Source organism: Pan paniscus, chromosome 14 (assembly GCF_029289425.2).
Source record: "Pan paniscus chromosome 14, NHGRI_mPanPan1-v2.0_pri, whole genome shotgun sequence".
Lineage (NCBI taxonomy): Eukaryota > Metazoa > Chordata > Mammalia > Primates > Hominidae > Pan > Pan paniscus.
Window position 1 is genome coordinate 61,528,329 of NC_073263.2, and position 26,859 is coordinate 61,555,187.

At 37.2% G+C, this 26,859-nt stretch overlaps 1 protein-coding gene and 1 long non-coding RNA gene across 3 annotated transcripts in view; one reads left to right on the top strand and one right to left on the bottom strand.

The window, feature by feature from the left end:
* Positions 1-26,859, bottom strand: part of DIAPH3 (diaphanous related formin 3) — a 489,712-nt gene that overhangs the window by 336,911 nt on the left and 125,942 nt on the right. For both annotated transcript variants that reach the window (XM_003825324.5, XM_055096829.2), the window contains 2 exons: positions 5,199-5,273; positions 5,041-5,110 (listed from right to left, as the gene is read on the bottom strand). In XM_003825324.5, coding sequence (XP_003825372.4) covers positions 5,041-5,110; positions 5,199-5,273 — 145 coding nt within the window. The remainder of the gene's footprint in view (positions 1-5,040; positions 5,111-5,198; positions 5,274-26,859) is intronic.
* On the top strand, positions 2,412-14,236 carry LOC130540710 (uncharacterized). Its single transcript, XR_008954703.1, has 3 exons — positions 2,412-2,519; positions 10,047-10,134; positions 13,826-14,236. It is a non-coding gene; the product is annotated as an uncharacterized LOC130540710 (long non-coding RNA).

Genomic DNA, 26,859 nt, shown 5'->3' on the forward strand with positions numbered 1-26,859 from the left:
CACTTTGGGAGGCAGAGGCGGGCAGATTACCTGAGGTCGGGAGTTTGAGACCAGCCTGAGCAACATGGAGAAACCCCCTCTCTACTAAAAATACAAAATTAGCCAGGCATGGTGGCGCATGCCTGTAATCTCAGCTACTCGGTAGGCTGAGGCAGGAGAATCACTTGGACCCGAGAGGCGGACATTGCAGTAAGCCAAGATCACGCCACTGCACTCCAGCCTGGGCAACAAGAGCAAAACTCCGTCTCAAAAAAAAAAAAAAAAAAAAAAAAATGTTCATAAGGGTATTCACTTTATGTCAAGAACCACAAAACTAAACCAAATAAAGATAACTCAAGGTGATCTTACAACAATACAGCTGACAATTATTAAGACAGGTTAAGTAGCCAAATTGAGAAAGAGGGAAGCAGTCAGAAACATGGGATTTGCCAACAGAAGCATATGAAACAAACAGCCAGATACGGAACCAGACACTGAGGCCATGAAAATCTTTTTCCTGGGAAGGAAGGTTGGTAAGAGATATATTATCATAAGCAAACACACAGATCAACACTGTCCAAGAGAAATATAATGTAAACCACACGAGTAATTTAAAAATTTCAAGCAAGCAAAACTATTTTCAATAAAATTAATCCAATATACCCCAAATATTACCATTTCAACATATAACCAATATAAAACATTTATTGATGACATTTCACTTCTTTTTCTTCCTAAATAGTTGAAATCCAGTGTGTATTTTATACTGCAGCACATCTCAATTCAGACTAGCCAAACTTCAAATGCTCAGAAGCCACATGTAGCTACCATATTACAAAATACAGGCCTAGATATTAGCACTTAGTTCATAAATAAGCAAAAACTGAAGGATGATTTGAGCAGATACCATGTAGAAACTGCCACAATGGGCACAGGTATTCTAATCACAATGGTATTTATTATAAGGAAAACAATGCAGTTGTAAACTCATTCTATAAATGAGACGATTGGGATTAGGATAAAGTTTATTTACTACTGCCAGGAAGTCAAATCCAATTAGAAGATAAGTTATGTTAATGATGTATCTATGAAAGATAACTGTCAAAATACAGAAGATGAATAGAAACAATAAAACAGTACTATTTATCTAGCATGCATCTCAGAGGATCCTACTAAAGCATGAGAATTGACTAATCAGAGTTACTACCAAACACTAAAAAAGGGCCTTATTCCCAATTACAAGTCTATGAACTAAACTCAAAATCAGCACTACATGTAAGCATTGAAGTTGAATCTATAACCAGCTTAGACCCAAGTACTTTGATTGTGATAAAATCCTATTTATAACTTTCCTATCTTGTATATGGCCATTTATGCAAAGAAACCTTGTACTGGGCTAAAATACTCCATTTACTTTAAACCACTATCTGAGAAACACAGGAACAATGGAGAAAGTATGAGGAAAGGCCAAGGGCCCAAGAATATGAATTTTGGAGAGATTACTCTGTCTTGTTAGTAATAGGGAAAAGTTTACAACAAGACAGCTAAACAGTCAGGAAATACTTACTTTTATGATAGCCTGGGCTATTACCTAACTGGAAAAAGAATGAAAAGGCAGGCACAGGACCAGAAACTACAATATGCCTTGCTAATCATTCCAGGGAATTGTCAGGTTTATAAAGTACCATTTAGATTCAATTCAGAAAGTCAGTCAATGATTACCAAGTACAGAAGAGCTGGCTCTGTCCTAATAAATCTGGGAATTGAGTAAAGCTTGCCTCTAGCATTTCCCCTTCTTTTCCCACCTACCTGGTTGTCCTTAACTAACACCTGCCCTTCTAGAATCAGAATCCTGTGACTCCTCCAGCCACCCAAGGTGACTCATGCTGACTTCCTCCAAGTGATACTACCCGCCTTCTCTGCCAAACCCTCTGGCCCTAACCTATCATGTATGAAAGGTGAAATAGGAGCATACTCTGATTTCACAGTTTTAACCATCATCCTGTGACCCCAAAAGTCCATCACAGGTAACGTTCTCTGATTTTGGTAATGCAAAAATGTGTCACACTCATTTTAAGACTGGAATGAGGCCAATTACTACTACTCAGTACCTATAAATACAGAATTGCTACTTGTATAAATTACTCTCAATTATTTAAAAAACATAGCAAAACAAAACAAAAACTGTTGACTCTGTGTGAGAAGTTGTCAACATACCAGTGCTCGGATTAAAGTGCATTTAATGAGGGCTGTTTTAGGTTAGAGAGGCATGACAAATTTTGAAAGGTCTAAGGATGTATCTTTCCTGAATGTCAAGGACCCACTCCGGACAATATGGTAACTGGCCTGTTCTAAACTGAGGATCAATGCCAGGTTCCGCCTGCATTCCACATGAGGCCTATTATTAGCTAATAGATGGAATTTCAGGCACTGAAAATGATGTTTTAGGTAGAGGAAAGTTAATGCTCTAAATCCTCATGTAGGATGCCCAACATCTGGACGCACACAGCATGACTACTAGTGCTGAGCAGCCACCCACAGTGAGTTAATCCCAGTAGCAGAAATAATGTGGTTAAAGTTGCTGGCTTCAGAAGCAAAGCACCCGCACCTTGGGTGCACTCTTCAAAGCAACACACACAAAGTTAACTGACCAAACTGAAGCCTCTGTTCTAATTACCTTTCAATTTGAATATACTAACTTTTCATCCTTATTATCTTTTCTTTCCCCTAAGCAATTAAAATTCTCTTCCATTTAAAAAATACTCTTAGTCCAATTTAATGTTATAAGAAATTTACTTTCATGTAATGTTATCAAATTTGCTCATTAATTGTATAATTAATTACTAGTACCAAATAAGGCACCACATTTTTTTCCTCTTAAAACTTATATTTTCATCATTCAATGAATGCTAATAAAGACTGTATAAGTGAGGTTTAACAAATTTTGTACTTATAGATGTGATCAAATAAAAATTAAGACAACCATTAACCAATCTTGAAGGGAAAAAAAACTTTACCAAAAATTTCACATATTGCTAGGTTTAGAGTTCAGACACTATAATACTAAGTAACAATAACTTAAATTGACTTTTTATTCTTAATAACACAGATAAAAGCACCAAATAAAATGGCAATATTTTATAGCTCCATGTATATAAACTACAAGCAACAAAAATCTCTTAAGAGAAAAATAGTATATTAATTAGAAAATAAAGTTCAATCTTCCTCAGATTCATTATGAAACAAAGTAAGAATATTATCTTCTATTTACCACCTTAATTTAACCATGATATTCTTCTTAAATTCAAATTATGATCCAAATGTCCGTTTGGTTTAAAAAAAGTTCCTAGATTTTTTCTACTTTTGGCTTTTCCATCACCAATGAAATTTCCAATTTCTATATTCTCACTTTAAAAAGGGCTTCCTAAACCAGTTCTATGTACTTAGTGGGCAAAGACCTCTCCCTATCAGCAATTTGATTCTTTCATTCATTTACTCTTAAAACAGATATATAAAAAGCTACCTTATATATCTAATATCTGATTTTCAAAGAACCGTGAATTCAGCATAGAAAGGAGTTGTGATTCCTACATCACATATTTTCTTTGAAAATAATATCTGTTTAGAGGAGGCAAGGAAGAAAAAATATTTCATTGGTTAAAAATAGAAAGCTTAGCTCCAGAAAATTCTTAAAAATACACAGTTTAACAAGACAAAAATAATTAGAAAATATAAATATTTGCTAATACATTTAGTAAAATAAATATAAAATAAATCTTAATAATTTACGTACTAGTAAGTAAGTGTGTAGCCCTATAAAAGTTTGTTTTTAAATTAGAATAAGGCAAAATATTATAATTAAAATTAATCAGAAATATACAGATGGTTTTGCTATAAAACAAAAATAATCGTACCACCACAGGTAAAATTTTCTCCCCTGCTGTCTAACAGCAACTTAAACACCTATCATTACTTCACACATCATGAGGTAAATGTGTTTAGATGCTGGAGCTTAAAGAAACAGCATAGGATAATGCTAATTTCTACAGTTAACAGTATAAAAGCAAAAAAGAAACATTGCTAGATAAACCTAAAATCTAACTTCAGTAAAGAGCTTAAGAATTCCTCTTTTTTTCTAGGTTTTTTGTTTTGTTTTGTTTTGTTTAAGGACAGGGATTCACTTTGTCTCCCAGGCTGGAGTGCAGTGATTTGATCATAGTTCACTATAACCTCAAACTCCTGGGCTCAAGCCACCCCTTCATCTCAGCCTCCTGAGTAGCTGGGACTGCAGGCATGTGCCGCCATGCCCAGCTATTTGTTTTACTTTTTGTAGAGATGGCGTCTCACTATGTTGCCCAGGCTGGTCTCAAACTCCTAGCCTCAAGCAATCCCTCCTGCCTCGGCATCCCAAAGCGGTAAGATTATAGGTGAGAGCCACAAGCAGGTTTCTCCCTTCTAATGTAACCTCTTTACGCAAATTCCTCCATATTACGTTTATTCTCAATATTACTTGGGTTAAGCCTCATTGCTCTATTTCTGAGACCTGCTTATATCTGTTTACATTAATTTCATTGTAGATTTTAAATTCCTAGAATATAAGAAATCTTCCTAACTTGAACCTTTGGTAATAAGTATTATTGCAGCTCACATTTAATAATCATGATCTTAAAGCTGACTCACGCCGTACTTTTGAGACTTAGGAGAGGGAGGAAATGAAGGAAGGAAGAAAAGAGGAAGAGTAGGACAAAAAAGCAGAGAAAGGGTGGTGGGTGGAGAGAAAAAAAGAAAGAAGATGGGGTTGGGGTGGGCAGGGTTGAGAGGAAGGAAAGGGTGGGGAGAGATAATTAACCTATACATGAGGAGTTCAGCACCAGAAGAGGTTTATTCATTATCAAGTTTCTCCTATTGCAAGACAGTTGAAACTAGAATTCAATAAAATTCAATATTTTTCCATCATGTACTGAAAAACACATCAGAACAATTTACCATCACTTTACTGCAACTGAAAATCATATATTACAAAATTGGTGACGGACAAATACTAATTACATATGTACATACCTGCGTATTCATCAGGGCTTTTAGACACTGTATGACTTTATGTTGATTTTTCTTTACAACTTTTTCTTGGCTGTATTGACATAAAAAATAGCAGTGTTGGAATTATAATTGGACATATGAATGATGCTTACTTGAAAATAATTATTAGCAATACTTACATTTTTCCACTAATCAGTTTTTCCAAAATGTCTAATAATAATCCAAGCCCCTCATGTCCAAAGCTTTCCACCCAACTGAAAAACAGAAAAAAGATAGTTACACATTGTCAGTAACACAGCTTGTGTTATCATATTATATACCTGCAAGTATTTTATATTTGCTATATTCCTAATCGTAACTAAAACATAAGAATAACACCATATATAAAATTTATTCATGACTCATCTTAGTTGTGAAAGAAGCAAAGATGGATATGCCAATAGTGTGCTAAACTCCGCTTGCACAGGCTTGTAAGAGCAGACTGTGCCCATCTCTTCCATGGTTCATGTTTAGGGACATCACATGGGTAGCTTGAAATCAGCCACAGTGAAAGTATTCACACCAAAGAAACTGGCAAACCAATCAGAGCCTCCCCCACCCACGCACCCAGAGCTGGCTCTAAACATTTACCAGCATACCACTAATTACAGCCCATTTGGGGCTATGCCAAAGAAGACAAATTGTACAAGTGAGTAAAGATCTATGGAGGAAAGATGTAGATCAACATAAAGAAAAAGATTACTGGCAAAAATTAATTTAAAAAAAAGAGATGCTTTAGCAGAATTCCCCAAACCACTGAAATACATTCCTACAAATGTTAAGAATTTCCTAAGTTTCAAAGTTCAGTTGCTTTAAAAACAAACAAACAAACAAGCAAACTGCATCACTGGGTTTTAAATGAGTATCTCCATGTTCACCAAACCAAACCTGTCCCATAAACCCACTGACCCAATCACAGGCCTTTACATAACTAGAACATTACTGTCACTAGACAACAGCTTGCCTGGATTACATGAAAACTACCTCGGTAGAAATGAATACCTTTTCTCAGTGGAGATTAGTAAACCTAGGCCAATAAATAATAACAATGATAATAATCTGTCACCAAAAGAATGAAGGAAAGAAAAGATATATGTGTGTATATTTATTTGTATGCCTGTACTTATATATGTGATTTTATGTATGTGTATGTGTACTGTTTGAACAGTAAGATGTTAAAAACAAAATTTCGGCCAGGCGTGGTGGCTCCTGCCTGTAATCCCAGCACTTTGGGAGGCAGAGGCGGGTAGATCACCTGAGGTCAGGAGTTCGAGACCAGCCTGACCAACATGGTGAAACCCCACCTCTACTAAAAATACGAAATTAGCCAGGGGTGGTGGTGCATGCCTATAATTCCAGCTACTCGGAGAGGCTAAGGCAGGAGAATCACTTCAACCCAGGAGGCAGAGGTTGCAGTGAGCCGAGATCGCGCCATCGTACTCCAGCCTGGGCAACAAGAGCAAAACTCCATCACACACACACAAAAAAAAATTCAAGGAATGAAAAACAGAACACTATAAAGAATAAAAGCAAGCTTAAGTCATATATCAGAAAATACCAAAATATCATTTTTTTCTTAAGATACAACATTTCCAGTGAAAAGAGAATAAAAACCAAATGCAACATATTTATATAAAAAATACAAATATTGATTAAAATCCAGCTTCTTCATTTGCATATTTCTGTAAATACAACTTGACACCTATCAATGTTGAGGATTTCTGATTTTACAAAAAAGAAAAAGAAATTTGCCATTTAGATTGGCAATCTCTTGTCAGACAATATTTTACTCATCTCTTGCAAGTGAAAGCCATGAAATAACTAATTTTTAAAATGCACTTAAACAGGAAAGATACTCTCTTGTAAAAGACTGAAGATTGCTATTATAGTTAAGGTAAGGAAAAAAGTTAAACAGAGGTTGTTTTCAAACCAGGCTGCTACTTCAAAAGTGAAGGGTTTACTCTTCACTATCAGCGACAGACAGATTATCTGTAGGCATTTTGAATCTTGTTTTTATGTTTCATGAAAACAACTACAGCATCTCACTTAACTGTTTGCCTTGTTGACATCCTATTCTGAATTTATTCCTATTTCACATGCAGCAGGGAAGTGAGGAGAAATCTGAGAGTTTTACTTGGGCTGACATTGAGATGCATGGAGAGAGACTGTTCATAAGGCACTCCTCTTTAATACTTCACAGAGGGCCTTCAATATTTTGTTTGAAGTAAGTTTTCAACAATATCCATATTCAAAAGTATAGCCACAAAGATATTCTAAAGCCAATATAAATGGTTTCAGATTATTCATACTGCTATCACCTTTAATCATTGTGAAGAATAAAATCACTGTTCATCAAACTGCCTCACACCAAAATAGGCAAAGTAATTTTAAATTATGTTAATATAACAAAAAGACTTTGTTACATTTAATATGCTTATATTATGACCCACTATAAAATTTAAGAAACATAAATCCATGTAAATCAGTAAGTTCTCTGATCTACATAATTAATAATAAAAAATAGCTATTTAAAATGTATTACCTTTAACATAATTATAACTAGAATAGTGGGACTCATAGATGGTCTAAAGTCAACTATTTCTAGACCCACTATATAACTCTCTTCTAAACTACAGAATATGAACTATTCAAATAAAATTTATGCCTACTCATGTATTTTATATATAAACTAATTCTCTATAAAACAAAACTTATTAAAGTTCCATGTAAAGAGGCATTAAACCAAATCACTTCATCTATTACAATCTTTTAAGTCACTGTGGGAATTTCTCAACAACAATAAAATGAGAGTTGGGCAATGGCCTTCTGAAAACCAGATTACACATTATATCTCATAAAACATGTCAAAAACAAGAAAAGTGGGACAGGGTACAGGGAAAGAAAACTGAGACACCTGACAACCAAAGAAACAATATAAGAATTAAAAGAAAGCTAACAAAAGTACTTATTTAAAAGATTAAAAATTAAATATGCATAAAACATCTCCCTGTTTTCTTAAAAATTTGCAAACTCAACATACTGTTGTATTAACAGGTGTCACTCACAAAGCAATAATCTCAAGTGTTTCACCCTCACCCCTACTATTTTCAGCAATATTATTTTTAAAGATAGGGGTATGAATATCACTTCCTATTTCCACTGGAAAAGATGTTCAAGATAAAAAGTGATATTGAGTAGGCAGGTCTGTAGTCTTGACAGAGGTTTATTGAGATCCATAGCTTTCTATAAAAATGAAAAAATTTCTCATCATCAGTGTAAGAAGCAACCTAGAAAAAATTATCAACTGATCTATAAATGATCAATCTCCACGAACTAAAATCTGCACTATTTGTTCTATGCCTGTCAGCACAGTACCATCAGGCATTATGTGGTTTAACTATAAACTGCATTCATGGATAAATATGCACGTTTCTTCTTCATGAATAGAAATGACATAGAGATCAGTATGACATTTGTATCAGAAAAAAACTGCTTTAAAACAGCAACCGTAGTGTGCTAAATACTAAATCTACCTCTTAAAATTCTGTAACAGGAAATATTAAACTCTTCTAATTGCTTCAAGGAAAACTTCTAAGTATATTACCCTTTAGCATTTCCTAGTAGGCGTCTCAATATAGGAGAAAAGAAGAGATGAAGAGGTAATAAAACTTAATAAAAATTAAAAAAAAAAAAACAGAGGGAGAGGGAGAACAGGTTCCCAGAATTACGTTTAACCCGCCTTTAAATGTTCAAAAGCAGCTTAGACTTTGAAATTCAGTTACTACTTCCAGAAACACAGGATGAAACTGAAAGTGTATAAAGTGGTTTCTGACATGTTGTTGGCTTTAATACAGAAGTAAATACAGTCAGTCACCTCATTGAGCAATAGAAGCAACAATCAGGTCTCAGATTTACCTCCTGGCCAAAAGGAACAAAACGCTCTCAAGTATTTTTCCCAAAGACTGACCTCCTACTCTTCCTTTGTTTTGTTTAAAGTTATTACCTTTCTTCCCAGATGTGCTCGTAGAAAGGGAAAGACAAATGCATCATGAATTATAATGGAATTAATCTTGGAATTATTACCCTTATGATCTGGAATAAACATACCAGATCATAAGAGCAATCTTACCTGATGCATACTCCTTGAGTATAGGGACCATTTCTTATATATCTTATTTATTCCAGCATGGGATAGACTGAGCACTCAATAAATCATTTTAGAATGAAACTAAGTCCCCTTCTATTGTTACATATAAGAGGTTATAGTCACTTAGAAATAATATTTAGGTCTGCTGATAACCAGGCTTGTGGCCTTTATATATGCAGAAATAAACACAAAGAGATGACAGATCTCCACACCATTACTGAACCTGTCTCAACCTTCAAGCTAGAAACTTCAATTGCAATTTCAGAACTGTTATTTGCCCATACTGAATCAAAGATAACAAAACCAAAGACAGGGTCTTACTCTGTCGCCCAGGCTGGAGTACAGTGACACAATCATGTCTCACTGCCACCTCAACCTCTTGGGCTCAAGCAATCCTCCTGCCTCAGCCTTCCTAGTAACTGGGACTACAAGCATGTGTCACCACATTCAGCTAATTTTAACTTTTGTAGAGATCGGGTCTCACTATGTTGCCCAGGCCAGTCCAAACTCCTGGCCTCAAGCAAATCCTCTCACCTTAGCTTCCAAAAGTGCTGGGATTACAGGTGTAAGCCACTATGCCTGGCCAAGTCAGCCTTTATTAAAGCACACACTGTATTCTTGATACTGCACTAGGTATGAGAAATACAAAACTGAATAAAATATGTTCTCTGCCCTTGAAAAGATCACAGACTAGTGGTTGAAACAAATGTCGAACAAAATTATTTCCATAATGCAATAAATGCTATAATCATGGTGCTCTGGGAACAGAAGGTACAATATCTACCTCTCTTGGGAACTTCAAAGCATCTGCTGTCTGACCTGAGTCTTTCTTTCTAAGCAGGAGGGCATATGCACAAAGACATTAAATGTAAAAGAAATGGCCTGTGCTGAGCAACAGAGAAAGCTGTATCAGAGATAAAACCAAACAGGTAAGAAAGGGCTTGATCTTGAAAAACCACATATGTAATGCCATGGGCAATGGGAGGGCATAAAAGGACTAAGCATGTGTAGTAAAGAGAGTAATCCTACCCTTGCCCACCAAAAGATCTGCACATCTTAAACTCAGAACATATGAATATATTACCTCATGTAGCAAAGGAGAAATTCAGATTGCAGATGGAATTAAGGTTGCTAATCAGATGATTTTAGGATAGGAAAATTACCCTAGTTTATCCAGGTGGTTCCAATCTAATCATGTAATTCTTAATTTCCCAGCTTGGTTAGAGAGATGAGATGAAAGAAAGAGAGTCAAAGCATAAAAAGGGATGGGCACCCTGGCTCACGCCTGTAATCCCAACACTTTGGGAGGCTGAGGTGGGTGGATCACTTGAGGCCAGGAGTTTGAGATCAGCCTGTCCAACACGGAGAAACCCCGTCTCTACTAAAAATACAAAAATAGCCGGGTGTGGTGGTGAGTGCCTGTAATCCCAGCTACTTGGGAGGCTGAGGCAGGAGAATCCCTTGAACCCAGGAGGCAGAGAATGCAGTGAGCCAAGATGGTGCCACTGCACTCCAGCCTGGGCAACAGAGCAAGGCTCTGTCTCAAAAAAAAAAAAAAAAAAAAAAAAAGAGCATAAAAGGGACTCATCTTGCCTTTACTGGTTTTGAAAATGAAGGAGGCCAAAGAAGAGCCAAAAAATGTAGGTGGACTGAAAAACCTGGGAATGGCCGTCAACTGAACAGCTAGAAAAGAAATAAGAATCTTAATCCCACAACCACAAGAAATTGGGTTCTGCCAATAACCCAAATGGACAAGCAAATTGAGTTGAGTCTCTTATTCATAAACACTAGATGTCTCCATTTATTTGGATCTTCTTTAACTCCTTTCATCATTATTTTGTAGTTTTCAGCATAAAAGTCCTATGGGTAATTCATTAGAATTACAATTATTTTTTGAGCAATTATGAATGGTATTGTGTTTTTAATTTCATTTTCTACAAGTACATTGCTAGTACATAGAAATATAATTTTATATTTTTATCTTGAATGCTGCAACCTTGATGAACTCAGTGATAAGTTCTAGGAGTTTTTGATAGATTTCTTGAGATTCTCTATGTAAACAATCATGTCATCTGCAAATAGGGACAGTTTTATTTCTACCTTTCTGACCTGCATGCCTTTATTTCCTTTTCTTGCTTCAGTGTTCTACCTAGAATTTCCCTATGGTGTAAAATAAGCGTCCTGAAAGCAGGCATCCTTGCCTTGTTCTCAATCTATCTTAGAGGGAAAGCATTTAGTCCTTCATCAGCAAATAGAATATTAACTATAGGATTTTTGTAGATCTCTTTACCAAGTTAAGAAAGTTCCCCTCCATATTAGTTTCTTGGGGCTGCAGGAAACTGAGGAGTTTAAAACCACAAATATATTATCTTGTAGTTCTGGAAGCAAGGTGTTCAAAATCAAAGTGTCAGCAGGGCTGCTGCCTGGGACTCTGGGTAGAATCCTTCACTGCCTGTTCCTAGCTTCTGATGGAAGCTGCCAATCCTTCCAGTCATCAGATGGGACTCTTCCTGTATCTCTGCCTTTTTCTTTTAAGGACACAAGTCATACTGGATCAAGACTTTACCCTACTCCTTTATTAATTAAATTACACTGCAATGATGCTGTTTCCAAAAAGGGCCACATTCTGCAGAGTGTTAAGAATGTAAATACATCTTTCTAGGGACACAACTGAATTCACCCTCTATTCCTACTTTTCTGAGAGTTTTCATTATGAACAAGTGTTGAATTTTGTCAAATGCTATTTCTGCATTGATTCAAATGATCAAGTGACTTTTCCTCTTTTGCTTGTCAATATAATGCACTATATAAGGATTTTTGTATCTATACTCATGATGAACATTGGTTTGTAAGTTTGAGGGTTTTGGTTTTGTTTTGTTCTATCTTGGTACTGTATTGGTCTGGTTTTGCTATCAGGTAATTCAAGCCTCATTTAAAAAAAAAATTAATTGCTGTCTGCTCTGCTATTTTCTGGAACAGACTATGGAAAATTGGCATTAATTCTTCTTTAAGTTTGTGGTAAAATTCTCCAGTGAAATCACCTGCACCTGAAGATCTTTTGGTGGGGCGAAGGAACTTAATTATCTTAATAGTCAGAGGGCCATCCAAATTATCTATTTCATATTGGGTGTGTTGTAGTTTTTCAAAGAACTGATCTAGTTCATCTAAGTTGTTGAGTTGTATATTTAAAGTTGTTCAAAGTATTCCCTTATTATCCTGTTGATGTCTTGGTAATATCTCTTGTTTAGTTCATGAAATTCGCAATTTGGGCACTGCTTTCAAGATGTTTTTATCTATCTTTGGTTTTCGGAAAATTTTTTTTTTTTGAGACACAGTCTTACCCTGTCTCCCAAACTGGAGGGCAGTGGTGCAATCTCAGCTCACTGCAACCTCTGCCTCCTGGATTCAAGCAATTATCCTGCCTTAGCCTCCTGAGTAGCTGGGACTACAGGCACGCACCACCATGCCTGGTTAATTTTTGTATTTTTAGTAGAGACAGGGTTTCACCATTTTGGCCAGGCTAGTCTCGAAGTCCTGACCTCAAGACACCCGACCGCCTCAGCCTCCCAAAGTGCTGGGATTACAGGCGTGAGCCACCGTGCCCAGCCTAGTTCTCAGGAATTTGACTATGATATGTCTGTGTGTGAATTTCTTTGAGTTTATCCTGTTTGTGATTCAGTTTAGGTAGGTTTATGTCTTTTGCCAAATTTGAGAACTATTCAGCCCTTTTTTTTTTTTTTTTTTTTTTTTTTGAGACAGAGTCTCGCTCTGTCGCCCAGGCTGGAGTGCAATGGCGCAATCTCGGCTCATTGCAACCTCCGCCTCCCGGGTTCACACCATTCTCCTGCCTCAGCCTCCCAAGTAGCTGGGACTACAGGCACATGCCACCATGCCCAGCTAATTTTGTATTTTTAGTAGAGATGGGGTTTCACCATGTTGGCCAGGCTGGTCTCAAACTCCTGACTTCAGGTGGTCCAGCCGCCTCAGCCTCCCAAAGTGCTGGGATTACAGGCATGAGCCACCGTGCCCACCCTATTCAGCCATTATTTCTTCATGTACTTTTTTATCCTGTCCTCTTTCTCCTCTCAAGTCTCCAATGACAAGAATGTTAGATCTTTGGTTATAGACCCATAATTCCCTGAGACTCTGTATGTATTTTTTCCCTATCTATTTTTTCCTGGTGGTCCAGACTATATACTTTCTATCATTCTATAGTCCAGTTCACTAATTCTCTCCTTTCAGCCTCATGTTTCGCTTTTGAGGCCCTCCAGTAAGCTTTTTACTTCAGTTATTGTATTTTTCACTTCTAAGATTTACATTTGGTTCTTTAAAAGAAGAAATAGTTTCCTGTATTTCTTTGCTGAGACTTTCTATTTTTTTTTCTTTTGTCAGCACATTCCTATTTGCCTATTGTAATACTTTTATGATGACTGCTTTTTAAAAGATTCTTGTCAGATAATTCTACCATCTCTGTCATATCAGTGTGTCATCTATTGTCTTTTTTCATTCAGTTTGTGATTTTCCTGCTTCTTGGTATGACCATATTTTTTATACTGAAGGCTGAAAATTTGGGATATCGTGTTATAAGATTCTAAATCTTATATAAACCTCTTATTTCAGTAAGCTTCCTATGACACAGCTCCAGTGGAAGAAGAGAAAGCACCACCTCATTACTGCAAGGTGGAAACAGAAGTCCAAGAGAGATTCTTTGTTACCACTTGACATGGATGGGAATCTAGGCACTTCCTGATGGAGAGAAGAAGGACTGCCTCATTATGCTCACCATGTAACCTACAATAGCACCATGGAAGGGGGATGTGGACGTCTGTTATCACTGGGTGGTTGTGAAAGCCCTGACTCTATTGGCCTCTTTGGACATAATGCCAGTGGGGAGGGGGAAGAATGCCTCATTACTGCCATCTGTGGGTAGAAATCCAGGCTACCCACTTTGCTTTTTAATAGTGTGGTGGGGATGGGGCCACATATTTTTTTCTGCGGTATTTAGCAGAAATACAAAGCAGTTATTGCCAACATTTTCTGTCTTGTTTGCTGCCATTTTTGTGGTCCTTTGGTTTAAGAGAGAAGGCTTTTGTTGGGACTTCTTTGTTCTGTGCCCACTGTCACTTCTGGGTTACTGACTTCTTCACCTCCAAATCTGACAAAAAGGCAGAAAGACAACCCAGCAAACTCACCGCCATATTGTTTCTTAAATCTCAAGGTTCCTAGCCTGTCTTCTTATATTTGTTTCACATATAATGTCCAGTATTTCTAGTTGTGCTTAGCAAAAAAAAAAAAAAAATAGCAAATAGTAGATTTAGTCTATCTTTCAAACACAAGTCTGAAACATCCACTGTTAGAGTGTGAGAACAGGCAGAAGCTCCCACCAAGAAAATGAGAAAAAGGCAGTGACAGTGGTAAGAGGAGAACCAAGTAAACCTGACATAACAAATCCAAAGGAAAGAAGAAGTTTCAAAAAGAGAAGAGTCAAGAGTCCAGTGCTAAAATGAGGTCAAAGAAAATAAGGGCTAAAAAGAACTATAAAGAAATGAATTCAACAACAATTTATAAATAATTCTGTAGAAGTGAAATCCTGATTGCAAAAGAATTAAAACAGAAAAGGGGTAGTAAGTACAAAGAAAAAAACATAATTTGGGATTAAAGAGTTGATGGAAGAAATTTGTAGGAGGACTGAGATGAGGACAATTAAAAAAAAAAAACTGTGTGCCATAAACACTATTACAAAAATAAACAGAGAATATTAGAGGAGCAATGAAGATGGCTACCACACTTAGCTAGGGCCTAGGAACAAAACCAAACTTAAAGAAAAAACTATGCCTACAATCTTGAAGTGGAATGATGCTCATATATCTTAAGTTTAAAAAGCAACAATGGTATATAAGGCATTTTCTATTATTCTTCTTAAATGTTTTTGTTCACATATAAGAAATGTATGTACATATGTGTAGCTATACAAACACATTCTTAATCATCCTCCACCTAGTCAGCTAATTCAAGGCTTGAGTTCTACTCTGTTATACATCCCCACACACTGCTCCCACCAGAACCAGTTGGGTTTCTTTCCAAATCCATTCCTGACAGTTGTACCTACTATTGTATTTATATAATTAATATTATATAAACAGATAACACGTAATTGGGGAAAGGGGTACTTTTTCTATGAAAACTAAGCGTAATGATTTGGAAAGCTAAAAATAGATTACTTTTTAAATTGCTGTAGAAGTAAATGTGCGCACAACCATATATTAAAGGGAAATCGTAGTACCAAAAAAAATTTTTTTAGCAGAAGAATACTTCTGCATTCAGATTGCTCTGCCAGAGCCTTTATGATCCTGTTCTTCTTTAAAGCACCAATATCAGGAAGACAACGCATTATGAGTATGCTTTATGCAATCAGCCTTTGCCCACTCCAAGAAAAGGTCTGGGCTCCATATGAAATGTCTACAGAAAAAAATGTTTATGCTTTAGATTGAAAAAAAATGTTTGGGGTATATTTGAATCATTTATTTGATTATTACATGCTTTAAGCAATTTTTTTAACCAACCAACCAACGGTATTAGACAGGAAGACTTCCTCTGTAGACAAAGTGTCTCTCTCTCTCTCTCGTCCAAGAAGTTAGTGTCTATTTAAGTAGATAATATTATACATTTTTCTTGATTTTGCTTTTGCGTATTTTCTTATTGTCCTATAATGAACTTATCTTTTTTGTAATAAGAAAAATATTTTTAATTACCCAAAAGAATAATCTTACATGAATGGCTAGGGAAACACAAATCTAGATGGTTTAAAATCAATACACAAAGCTTCTTAAAAGGAGAAAAAATACATTACTGTTCACATGTGACAAACTAACAAATTTTGTACCTTAAACTTGGAAGGTCAGCTTTAATACTGTATAATATCTAGGTCCAATTTACATTCCTCTGTCAGAGTAATATATCACCAATGCTGAATATAATTATAGCTTATTTTAAGCTTTCATTTTCACCTACCTTTACCAAGGTGACTAAATACTTAAAATGAACAGTTCTAGGAGGGAGTACAAAGCACTTAGCATGCCCTGTGGGGCAAGACAAACATACACCTACATGCCATTCAATGGCCCATCCACCCAAATTACACTAAATTACAGAGCAAGGCTGAGAATTCAGGAACTATTATAAATAATGTTCAGATTGTAAAATCTACTAACCTTCAAAATACAACCACTAATATGTATATTTTCTTGAAATATACTTCTTAAAGAAACTGTATATTTAAAAACAATCATTTATTCCCACTTTTCATATCAGATAAGATAACACAGTAATAAATGTAGTAATCTCCTAGTTTCTTTTTGGCTATAACATACTGAAAGGCATAAAATATCTAGAGAAAGCATTCCAAATAAGATGAAAATAAAACCAGGTTAACAGGAATGATAAAAAAACAAAGCACAAGAAACAAGAGTTCTTGACCTTTAGATGAAAAAACAGTAAAACAAGTATGGATTTTAAAACATAGATACTGGTATGTGCTCTAATCAAAACTTAAGTCCACTATTAAAAGGAACATATTATAAAAAAGGAAATATCTTATTTGGAATGTGTTAAATATTAGTACACTAATATTTAACTAAAGGGCACTACCAGTACCAGTAAGTAGTTTCTTAGTATCAAATTAAACACCATTAGTTCAAGAAAGCACTAAATTATTCATTTTAAATATAGACTAATTTGCCAACAATATATGTGGAAAAGACGTTATGGTCACATTTCAGGCTTTTCACCGCTTGTCCCCACCCTAAATACTTGTCACTACTACCCAATGCTGGTCAGAGCAGTCCTAATTATTAAAACCCATGATCTTCCCTTGATTCTAAAAATTTCATTGCTACTTTTGTGTGGCAATGCACTCATAATGCTCCCCTCCACAGAACTGCCTTTGTAACAACTGAAACAATTTCAGCTTTCAAGGCCAATTCACATTTCCTTCTTCTTTGAACTCTCACTGATTTGATTTCTCCATGTGTTCACCAAGTTCCATTCACTTGACCTCAGATACCCCTCCAGTTAGTTCCCATTTTTCTCCTTTCTTTTATAGCAAAAGGTCTCAAAAAAATTTCATCACAAGCATGGTCAGCACTTCTTGCCATCCATTCACTCAATCTCATTTCAGTCTGGCTTCTACCACCAAGACTCCAAAAAACTCTATTTTCTAAAAGGACGCCAACAACCTTCCTCTTGCCAGTTCCAATAATATCATCTTGCCCCACCTCATAGCAGCGCGCTATGCAGTTTGTCACTCCCTTATTTTGAAACTCTCTTCCTTTAGGTCCAGAAACCAGCATTTGGGGTTCTCCTCCCCACTGGCTACTCCTCAGTCTGTGTTTCTGCCTCCTCTTCCCTTTCTGGATCACCTATTTCTGGACACTTTCTGAACCCGGAGTCCTTCAGAACTTGTTCTGACCGCTCACCTATATCTTTAGCTTCCTTCTCCATACAACCTGCCCACACTGGGATTGCATCCATTCTCAGGACTTAAATATCTCCACTCCACATATGTAAGCTCCAGACTCACACATCTAGGGGTTTGCTTGATGTCTCAAATTGTGATACTCTTTTAAACATGTCAAACTTAACATGTTAAAAAGGGATATTTTTGGCCGGGCACGGTGCCTCACACCTGTAATTCCAGCACTTTGGGAGGCCGAGGCGGGCGGATCACAAGGTCAGGAGATCGAGACCATCCTGGCCAACATGGTGAAACCCCATCTCTACTAAAAATACAAAAATTAGCCAGGTGTGGTGGCGTGCGCCTGTAGTCCCAGCTACTCAGGAGCCTGAGGCAGGAGAATCACTTGAACCCAGGAGGCGGAGGTTGCAGTGAGCTGAGATCGTGCCACTGCACTCCAGTCTGGTGACAGAGCAAGACTCCGTCTCAAAAAAAAAAAGGGATTTTTTTTCTTCTCCAAAATTCACGGAACAAGTAACAACCTCCTCCACCCCAATTAACAGCACTACTATCTGCCTATTTGCTCAAGTAAAAAAAAAAACTGTTATTCTCGATTCCTCCTTTTCATTCACATCCTACATCCAATCCACCAACAGGTCCTAAGTTTCCACCTCCAATTTATCTGCAACATTCACCCACCCCTTGGCCCACCACTGCTACAATCCTTATACAAGCCACCCTCCTAATTCATGTGACTACTGCCAGAGCCTCCTTGTCCACTCTCTCCTCCCTTCAATCAATTCTCCCTAATATGATTTGGGTCTCTGTCACCACCCAAATCTCACCTCAAATTATAATCCCCATAATCCCCACATGTCAAGGGCAGTACCAGGTGGAGGTAATGGGATCATGGGTGTGGTTTCCCCTATGCTAGTCTCTTGAAAGTGAGTGAGTTCTCACAAGATCTGATGGCTTTATAAGGGGAATTTGGCATTTGCCCTGCTTCCACTCACTCCATCCTGCCACCCTGTGAAGAAGGTGCCTGCTTCTCCTTTGCCTTCTGCCATGATTATAAGTTTCCTGAGGCCTCCCCAGTAAAGCAGAACTGTGGGTCAATTAAACTTCTTTCCTTTATAAATTACCCAGTCTCAGGCAGTTCTTTATAGCAGCCTGAGAACACACTAATACACTTCCTGTGGCAGTTAAAGTGATCCTTTTAGAAAGTTAAGCCAGAATAGCTCATCTCCTGCTTGAAACTCTTCAACAGACTCCACTTCCACAGAATGAAAATCCAATATCCCTACCACGAGCTTTATGGCCATGACCTTCCGCATGGCCTGGCCACTGCCCACCTTCTCTGACAGCCTTTTGGATTCCACCATCCTCTCCTCTCTCCATCCCTCTGCCACACGGTTTTTCCACCTCATGTTCAGTACTACTGCCCACTCTTCTCTAAACTAGTTCCTTGTTCTTTGGTGTCAAACTCCACCACCTCAGAAAGACTTTCTATAATCAGCTAAATCAAAAAACCTCTCCATTAATTACTCTCAGTCCTCATTTTTTCTTCACTAAACTGATTATACCTTTTTGTTTTATTTATTTGTGTTCTAGGTTTCTCTCTCCTATATGCTTCTCATTTACTGTGGTACCTAGCATAGCCCTTGGAATACTTGTTGCATATATAGATTACAAAATCCTGTGCTATATTTTAGTGGCATGTTATCCATGTCACATACTTAGGAACTTAAGAGCTTTATTCTTTCACATGTTAGATGTTTCTCTCTAAAAGGAATCGCAACAATTTAAGAAAAGAAATCCTTGCACCTCATCTAGTATTCCAAACAGAGAATACATAAAAACACTTGAAATACCTGCTCTCCTGTCTTGCAAATGAGCAGTACAGGCTCACGTATTTTACGTTATTTCAAGCATTAATCTCCTTATTCTGTTTTTACTATTCAAATCCATTTAACATGTACTCTGACCTTCTCTCTTGAGTCCCATATTAAGACTTCACAATGACACAATACCGGGTCCCCTCCTCAGAAATTCATAGCACAGTGGAGAGAGCAGCCACACATATAGACTCAAGAGTACAAAGGCTCAAAACAAGTGCACAAGAAATGTTTTTCTGATCTCTAAAGATGTGTTGTCCAATAGGGTAGCCTCTAGACACATGTGGCTATTTAAATTCTGAATTTAAATCCTAATCACACTAGCAATATTTCAAGTGCTCAACAGCCACATGTGGTAAGTAGCTTCTGTAATGAACAAGACAGACATAGACCATTTTTGTCATTGTAGAAAGTTCTATCAGGCTTCTGTTCAAATGCGCTAAACTTCTACTTAGCCCTGCAGAGGGACTGCAGGTGATATCAGTGGCTCTAACATTCTTTTGGGTGTTTCTTTCATATTATTGTATTAGGCCATTCTTGCATTGCTATAAAGAAATGCCTGAGGCTTGATAATTTATAAAGAAAAGAGGTTAATTGGCTCGCAGTTCTGCAGGTTGTACAGGAGGTATGGCGCCAGCATCTCCTCTGCTTCTGGGAAGGCCTTAAGAAGCTTCTAATCATGGCAGAAGGTGAAGGGGTAGCAGGCATATCACATGGCCAGAGCCAGAGTGTGTGTGTTGGCTGGAGAGGGGGTGGGGAGGCAAACTTGTAAATGATGAGATCTTACAAGAACTCACTCACTATCTCAAAGACAGCACCAAGCCATGAGGGATCTGACCCATGATCCAAACACCTCCCCCAGGCCCCACCTCCAGCACTAGAGATTACAATTCACCATGAGATTTGGGTGGGGACAAATATCCAATCTGTATCAGTCTGCCCCAGCCCCTCCCAAATATCATATCCTTTTCAAATTGCAAAATGTGATCATGCCTTCCTAATAGTCCCCCAAAGTTTTAATTCATTCCAGCATTAACTCTAAAGTCCAAAGTGCAAAGTCTCATCTGAGACAAGGTGAGTCCCTTTTACTTACAAGCCTGTAAAATCAAAAACAAGTCATTTACTTCCAAGATACAATGGGGGTACAGATATTAGGTAAACGTTCCCATTCCAAATGGGAGAAATCAGCCAAAACAAAGGGGCTATAGGCCCTACTAAGCAAGTTTGCAACCCAGTAGGGCAGTCATTAAATCTTTTTTTTTTTTTTTTTTTTTTGAGATGGGGTCTTTCGCTTTGTCACCAGGCTGGAGTGCAGTGGCACGATCTTGGCTCACTGCAACCTCCGCCTCCCAGGTTCAAGCAATTCTCCTGCCTCAGCCTCCTGAGTAGCTGGGACTATAGGCACAGGCCACCATGCCCAGCTAATTTTTGTATTTTTAGTAGAGGCAGGGTTTCACCATGTTGGCCAAGATAGTCTCAATCTCTTGACCTCATGATCCACCGCCTTGGCCTTCCAGGCGTGAGTCACCGCACCTGGCCTGTAGTCATTAAATGTTAAAGCTCCAAAATAATCTCCTTGACTCTGTGTCCCACATCCAGGCCACATTGGTACAAGGGGTGGGCTCCCAAGGCCTTAGGTAGCTCTGCCCCTGTGGCTTTGCAGGGTGCACAACCCACAGCTGCTCTCAGATGCCAGCATTGAGTGTCTATGGCTTTTCCAGGTGTAGGGTGCAAGCTGCTGGTCAATCTACCATTCTTGGGTCTGAAGAGCACTGACCCTCTTCTCACAGCTCAACTAGGTAGTGCCCCATTGGGGACTCTGTAAGTGGTCCAACCCCACATTTCCCCTTGGTACTACCTTAGCAGAGGTTCTATGTGAGGATTCTGCCAGCCCCTACAACAGTGTTCTACCTGGACACCCAGGCTTTCTCCATATATCCTCTAAAATCTAGGCGGAGGCTACCAAACCTCAACTCTTGCACTCTGTGCACCCACAGGCTTAACACCACATGGAAGTCACCAAGACTTACAGCTTGCACTCTCTGGAGCTGTGGCCCAAGCTGTACCAGGGCCACTTTGAGCTAAAGCTGGAGCCGGAGTGGCACGGAAGCAGGGAGCAGTGTCTCAAGGCTGCACAGAGCAGCAGGGTCCCAGGCCTGGCCCTCAAAACTATTCTTCCCCAGGAGGCCTCTGGGCCAGTGATGGGAGGGGCTGCCAAAGGTCTCTGAAATGTCTTCAAGGTTTTTCCCTCATCGTCTTAGACATTAACTCTTGGCTCCTTTTTAGTTATGCAAATTTGTCTAGCAAGTAGTTGCTCCACAGCCTTCTTGAGTTCCTCTCTGAAAAAACCTTTTTCTTTGCCACATGGGCAGGCTGCAAATTTTCCAAACCTTTATGCTCTTCTTCCTGTTCAAATATAAATTTCTTTGCTCCAACATTGGAACATAGGCAATTACAAGAAACCAGGCCACATCTTGAATGCTTTGTGCTTAGAAATTTCTTCCACCAGATACCCTAAATCACTCTGAAGTTCAACCTTCCACAAATCCCAAGGGCAGAAGCAAAATGCAGCCAAATTCTTTGCTAAGGCATACCATGCATGACCTTTGCTCTGGTTTCCAATAAGTTCCTCATTTGTATCTGAGACCTCTTCAGCATGGATTTCACTGTTCATATTACTATCAGCATTTTGGTCACAATCATTTAATGAGTCGCAAGGAAGTTTCAAACTTTCCCTTATTTCCCATATTCTTCTGAGCTCTCCAAATTCTTCCAACCTTTGCCCATCACCCAGTACTAAAGTTCCTTCCACATTTTCAGATATTTTTACAGCAAATGCCCCACTCTTTTTTTTTTTACCAATTTTCTGCATTAAGCAATTCTTGCATTTCTATAAAAAAAATCTGCATCTGGGTAATTTCTAAGGAAAAGAGGTTTAATTGGCTCATGGTTCTGCAGGCTGCACAGGAAGCATGACACCAGCATCTGCTTGCCTTCTGGGTCGGCCTTAGGAAGCTTGGTGGAAGGTGAAGGGGGAACAGGCACATCACATGGTGAGACCAGGAGCAAGAAAGAGAGTGTGGGCAGAGGTGACATACACTTTTAAATGACCAGATCTCATGAAAATTCACTCACTATTGCAAAGACAGCACCAAGCTCATTGGGATCTACTCCCGTGAGCCTAACGCCTCCCACCAGGCCCCACCTTCAGCACTGGGGATTACAATTCAACAGGAGATCTGAGCAAGAATAAATATCCAAACTATATCAATTATTATTTATGAAATTTAATATACAAGAAGCTGAAATAAACTGTACCTGTTCCTTTCAGACATATACTGCCCCTCTAATAAAAGAACTAGAAATCCATCATCAATCTAATTGACAGAGTTTTACTCTTAAAAAGTTTTCTGAATGATAAAAATTAAAACTTCTTCTATTGTCAATGTGATGCCTTCCTTTGTATTAAGGCCTTTCTTCATGTATAGATATGTAAGGGAATACCAAGATAAACATCATCATTTTAAAAATCTTTTACTTAACCGACTTGGCAATACTCTAAGACATAATAACAAGCCCAGAAAATTAATCTAAGGAATAAACTATACTGATTCTTTGTATGTAGAGTACTAATAACTAGAGGCTTTAGTATCTGCAGTTCAATAATTTCTCTCATTGAAAATATTTATCTTTCAACAGAAACCAAAGAAACCAAAATATTCAGTTAATAACTTCATACTGATAGCTGTAAAGCCATAAACACATAAGGTTTACATTCTCAGAAAACAGGCATTAACAATTAAAAAGAAAGAAAGTTTATTATATTCCACCTTTATATCCATAAGAAACTGTAAAGTTTAATGAGTTTTTTTTTCCAAATTGTTTTGGTTTAACACTCTACCTTCTGTTGTTGTCTTTTAAACAGTAAACTGATAGTTTCAAATAATTAGGTTTGTTTTGTTTTGTTTTGTTTTGCTTTAAGAGGCAGGGACTCACTGTGTTGCCCATGCTAGAGTACAGGGGCTATTCACAAGCACAATCCCACTACTGTTCAGCATGGGAGTTTAATCTACTTTGTTTCTGACCTGGGCCGGTTCACCTCTCCTTGGGCAATTTGGTGATCTGCCGTGCTCAGGAGGTCACCATATTGATGCTGAACTTAGTGTGGACACCTGATTGGCACAGTGTACCACAGCCCAGAATTCCTGGACTCAAGAGATCCTCCTGCCTCAGCCTCCCAAGTAACCGGGACTACAGGCATGTGCCACCATGCCCAGCTCAAATAATTAGGTTTTAGTTACATTTTCTCCCCGTTATACTTAAGTATCAGTAATATAGGGTCCAAAATCTATTTTTTAATAGAGTAGTTGAATTTAACTAATCTAGACATACATGAGCTCTCGTAGTTATATGAAACTGTGTTAAAAATGAAGATTTTGGATTCTGTGTCACATTGTGACTCACTTTACATGTTAACAGAATTTTTTTTAAAAAGTCAATCTTGGCTATTTAAACAGCTATATTTTAAATAAACTGGGAGATATATATGGCAGATATATATACCATATATATGTATATATACCATGTATATATGTACAGCATATATAGATAAAGATATAACTTTAAAAAATAGATTTGGAGCACTTTACAATTCCAGGCCCTCTCAGGTCAACTATAAATTGAGCTAAGTAGCTCTTATTTACCATCTATAGAATACACGTGTCTGTTAAAAGCAATTAATAAATTTTCCATGTGCTCTTTGTTTACTGTTAACCCTGTATTCAAAGCCAAAGCTTTTAAGATACAGATACACTTTGAAACCAAATATTTATACAACATTTTGCTACATCTATAAACCAAAAAAAAGCTATAGAATGAATGACAGTATACAAAAGAAGCAGCCTCCTGCCCCTAGGGAACATTCAGTCTTCTAGAGGTCTCTTAGAGAAATGGTGCTAGGTTTGGAAGGACTGTGAAAGCATGAGAAAGTAATGGCTTGTCCTTTGAAAATATAAAGTTAGTACTTATTTGAAAACATTAATAGTTACTTTCTTCCACGACATTTTTTCATTAATATTTCATCAATTTAACATGCTTTTAGAAACGACAGCCACATGACTTAAAATTAGAAGGTATTTTCAACAAATATTTATTTAATAAGCAATGCTACTTGTCATAAACATTACAAACTCTGAATGGCAATTAAGAAATAATAGAAGGCATATTTGAAGATAGATGGCAGTGTCAAAATAATAAAGAAGAATATTAATATCCTACCTAATACTTTTTGACTTCTTATTGGAAAGTAATCTTGAAAAAATGCCTTTAAGAGGTACAAGTAGGCACATCTCTCTAATGAAAACTCTGTTTAAAAAATGCATCCCACTAATATTTTTAATTTACCAAAGGAGATGTTTCTACAACTTCTATGATGCACTATATTGCTGATTCCCTCATACCAGCTACAGGCTGTTACACCGATGACTGCCAGGGACCATAACTATAGCACTTCCTGTCAGACATACTTCACCTCTCCTTTTCTATTCCTTAATACCTGGTATAAAGCCCACTCCCTCCCTTAGCCTCAACCTGCTAAGCCAGCACTCCCTGCTGAAGGGAAACCTCCTTAGATCACTCTTCTATTCCCTTGGGACTCTCTTGAGATTAATGTCCAATCATCCTTGCAGATTTTAAAAAATAATCTTCAATCTGTCAGTGTTTATTTTCTTTATAATAGTCTCACCATCTGGAATATAACATTGAGAATGTAATAATAATGTAGTTAATATATCAAAGAAGTGGATATGCAGAACCAAGGCCCCTTAGGCAGCACTGTCTAATAGAATTGCTTACAATGACAGAAATGGCCTATATATATATATTGTCCAAAATGGTAGCCACTAACTACATGTGGCTCTCAAGCAATTAATATGTTGTTGTGTTTTTTTTTCATTCATTTTTAGTTAACTAAATTTAAATAGCCACAGGCAGCTAGTGGCTACCATACTGAATAACAGGAAAGAAAACAGAGCTGCCTGCATTACTTACCTCCGTGGTATCAATATCAAAGAGAAAGGAAGAAAAGAGAGAAAGAAAAACAAAGGAAAGGAAAAAGAGAAAAGAAATACACCCAATAAAACCTTTACTCCACCTGCCCCTTTCAGAAATTATCACTACTAGTATCAAAATGAATCTGAATATATCATTAATTCTCAAACACTTTTTAACCTAAGGTGAATTTTTAATAAGTTTTTATAACTTGTTAATCTAAAATTCTAAAACATGCCATGCAAATCTAAAAAACATATCCAGAATGGAGTAGAGAGAGACAAATAAATGCAAAGTATTAATGATAGAATAGGAAATAATAAAGTATAGAGCAAGATGGTCTAACATATACAAAATTAGAGGGGAAAAGGCAATACTTGACAAAACAATGGCAAAATTTTCACAGAAAGATACCCATCATATTCAAAAAGCCAAAAAAAATTCCCTATCAGAATAAAAAAGAAAGAAATCTCACCCAGACACGTAAAAGAAACTCTACAACACCAAAGATAAAAAAAAAATCATAGAATCAGACAAAGAGAAAAGGCAGATTACCTGGAAAGGAATCAGTTTTACTAAACGCCAAGTTCTCAAAAATAGCAATGAAAGCCAGAAGAGAAAATAGGGTCTTCAATGTGTTAAGCATAGATATCTAAAACCCTCAATTGCATCTCAATTGCATGCCCTAGGAAGGCTATCCTTCCAAAGCAAAGGCAAATAGATATTTTGAGACATTAAGTATAATAACAAAAAAAAAATTGTGGGTCAACCTGATTAAATATCATTTTTAAAAAAGATATTTTCAAACAGAATTTTGCCATCACACTCTCACTAAGGAATCTTAATAATATACTTAAAGAAAAGTAAAATAATCGGGGGGGCGGGGACAAAAATCAAAAAGAATGATGTGTGTAGAAACATATATAATATACACATAGTTATAATATGACTCAATAATAGTAAAATCTAACTTATTAAAAGAAAACAGATACACTGAAATTTCACTCAAAACTAGCATACAAGTGAAAAAAGATTTTAAAGTATTCTTTGGTTCAAGAGAAGAGATATTGCTTACTTTTGTACCTTTGAAGTACATGCAAGTTAAATTTCTTTTTAAAGTGTGTTCATGTTAAATTTCTTTTCTAAGATTAGAATTAGATTAGTAAATGAGGAAAAATAAAATAAGAAATTAAATATCAATCCAAAAGAAGTTAAGGAGAATAAAGAGGAAGGATGAATATAGAAAAGGAAGAAGCAGA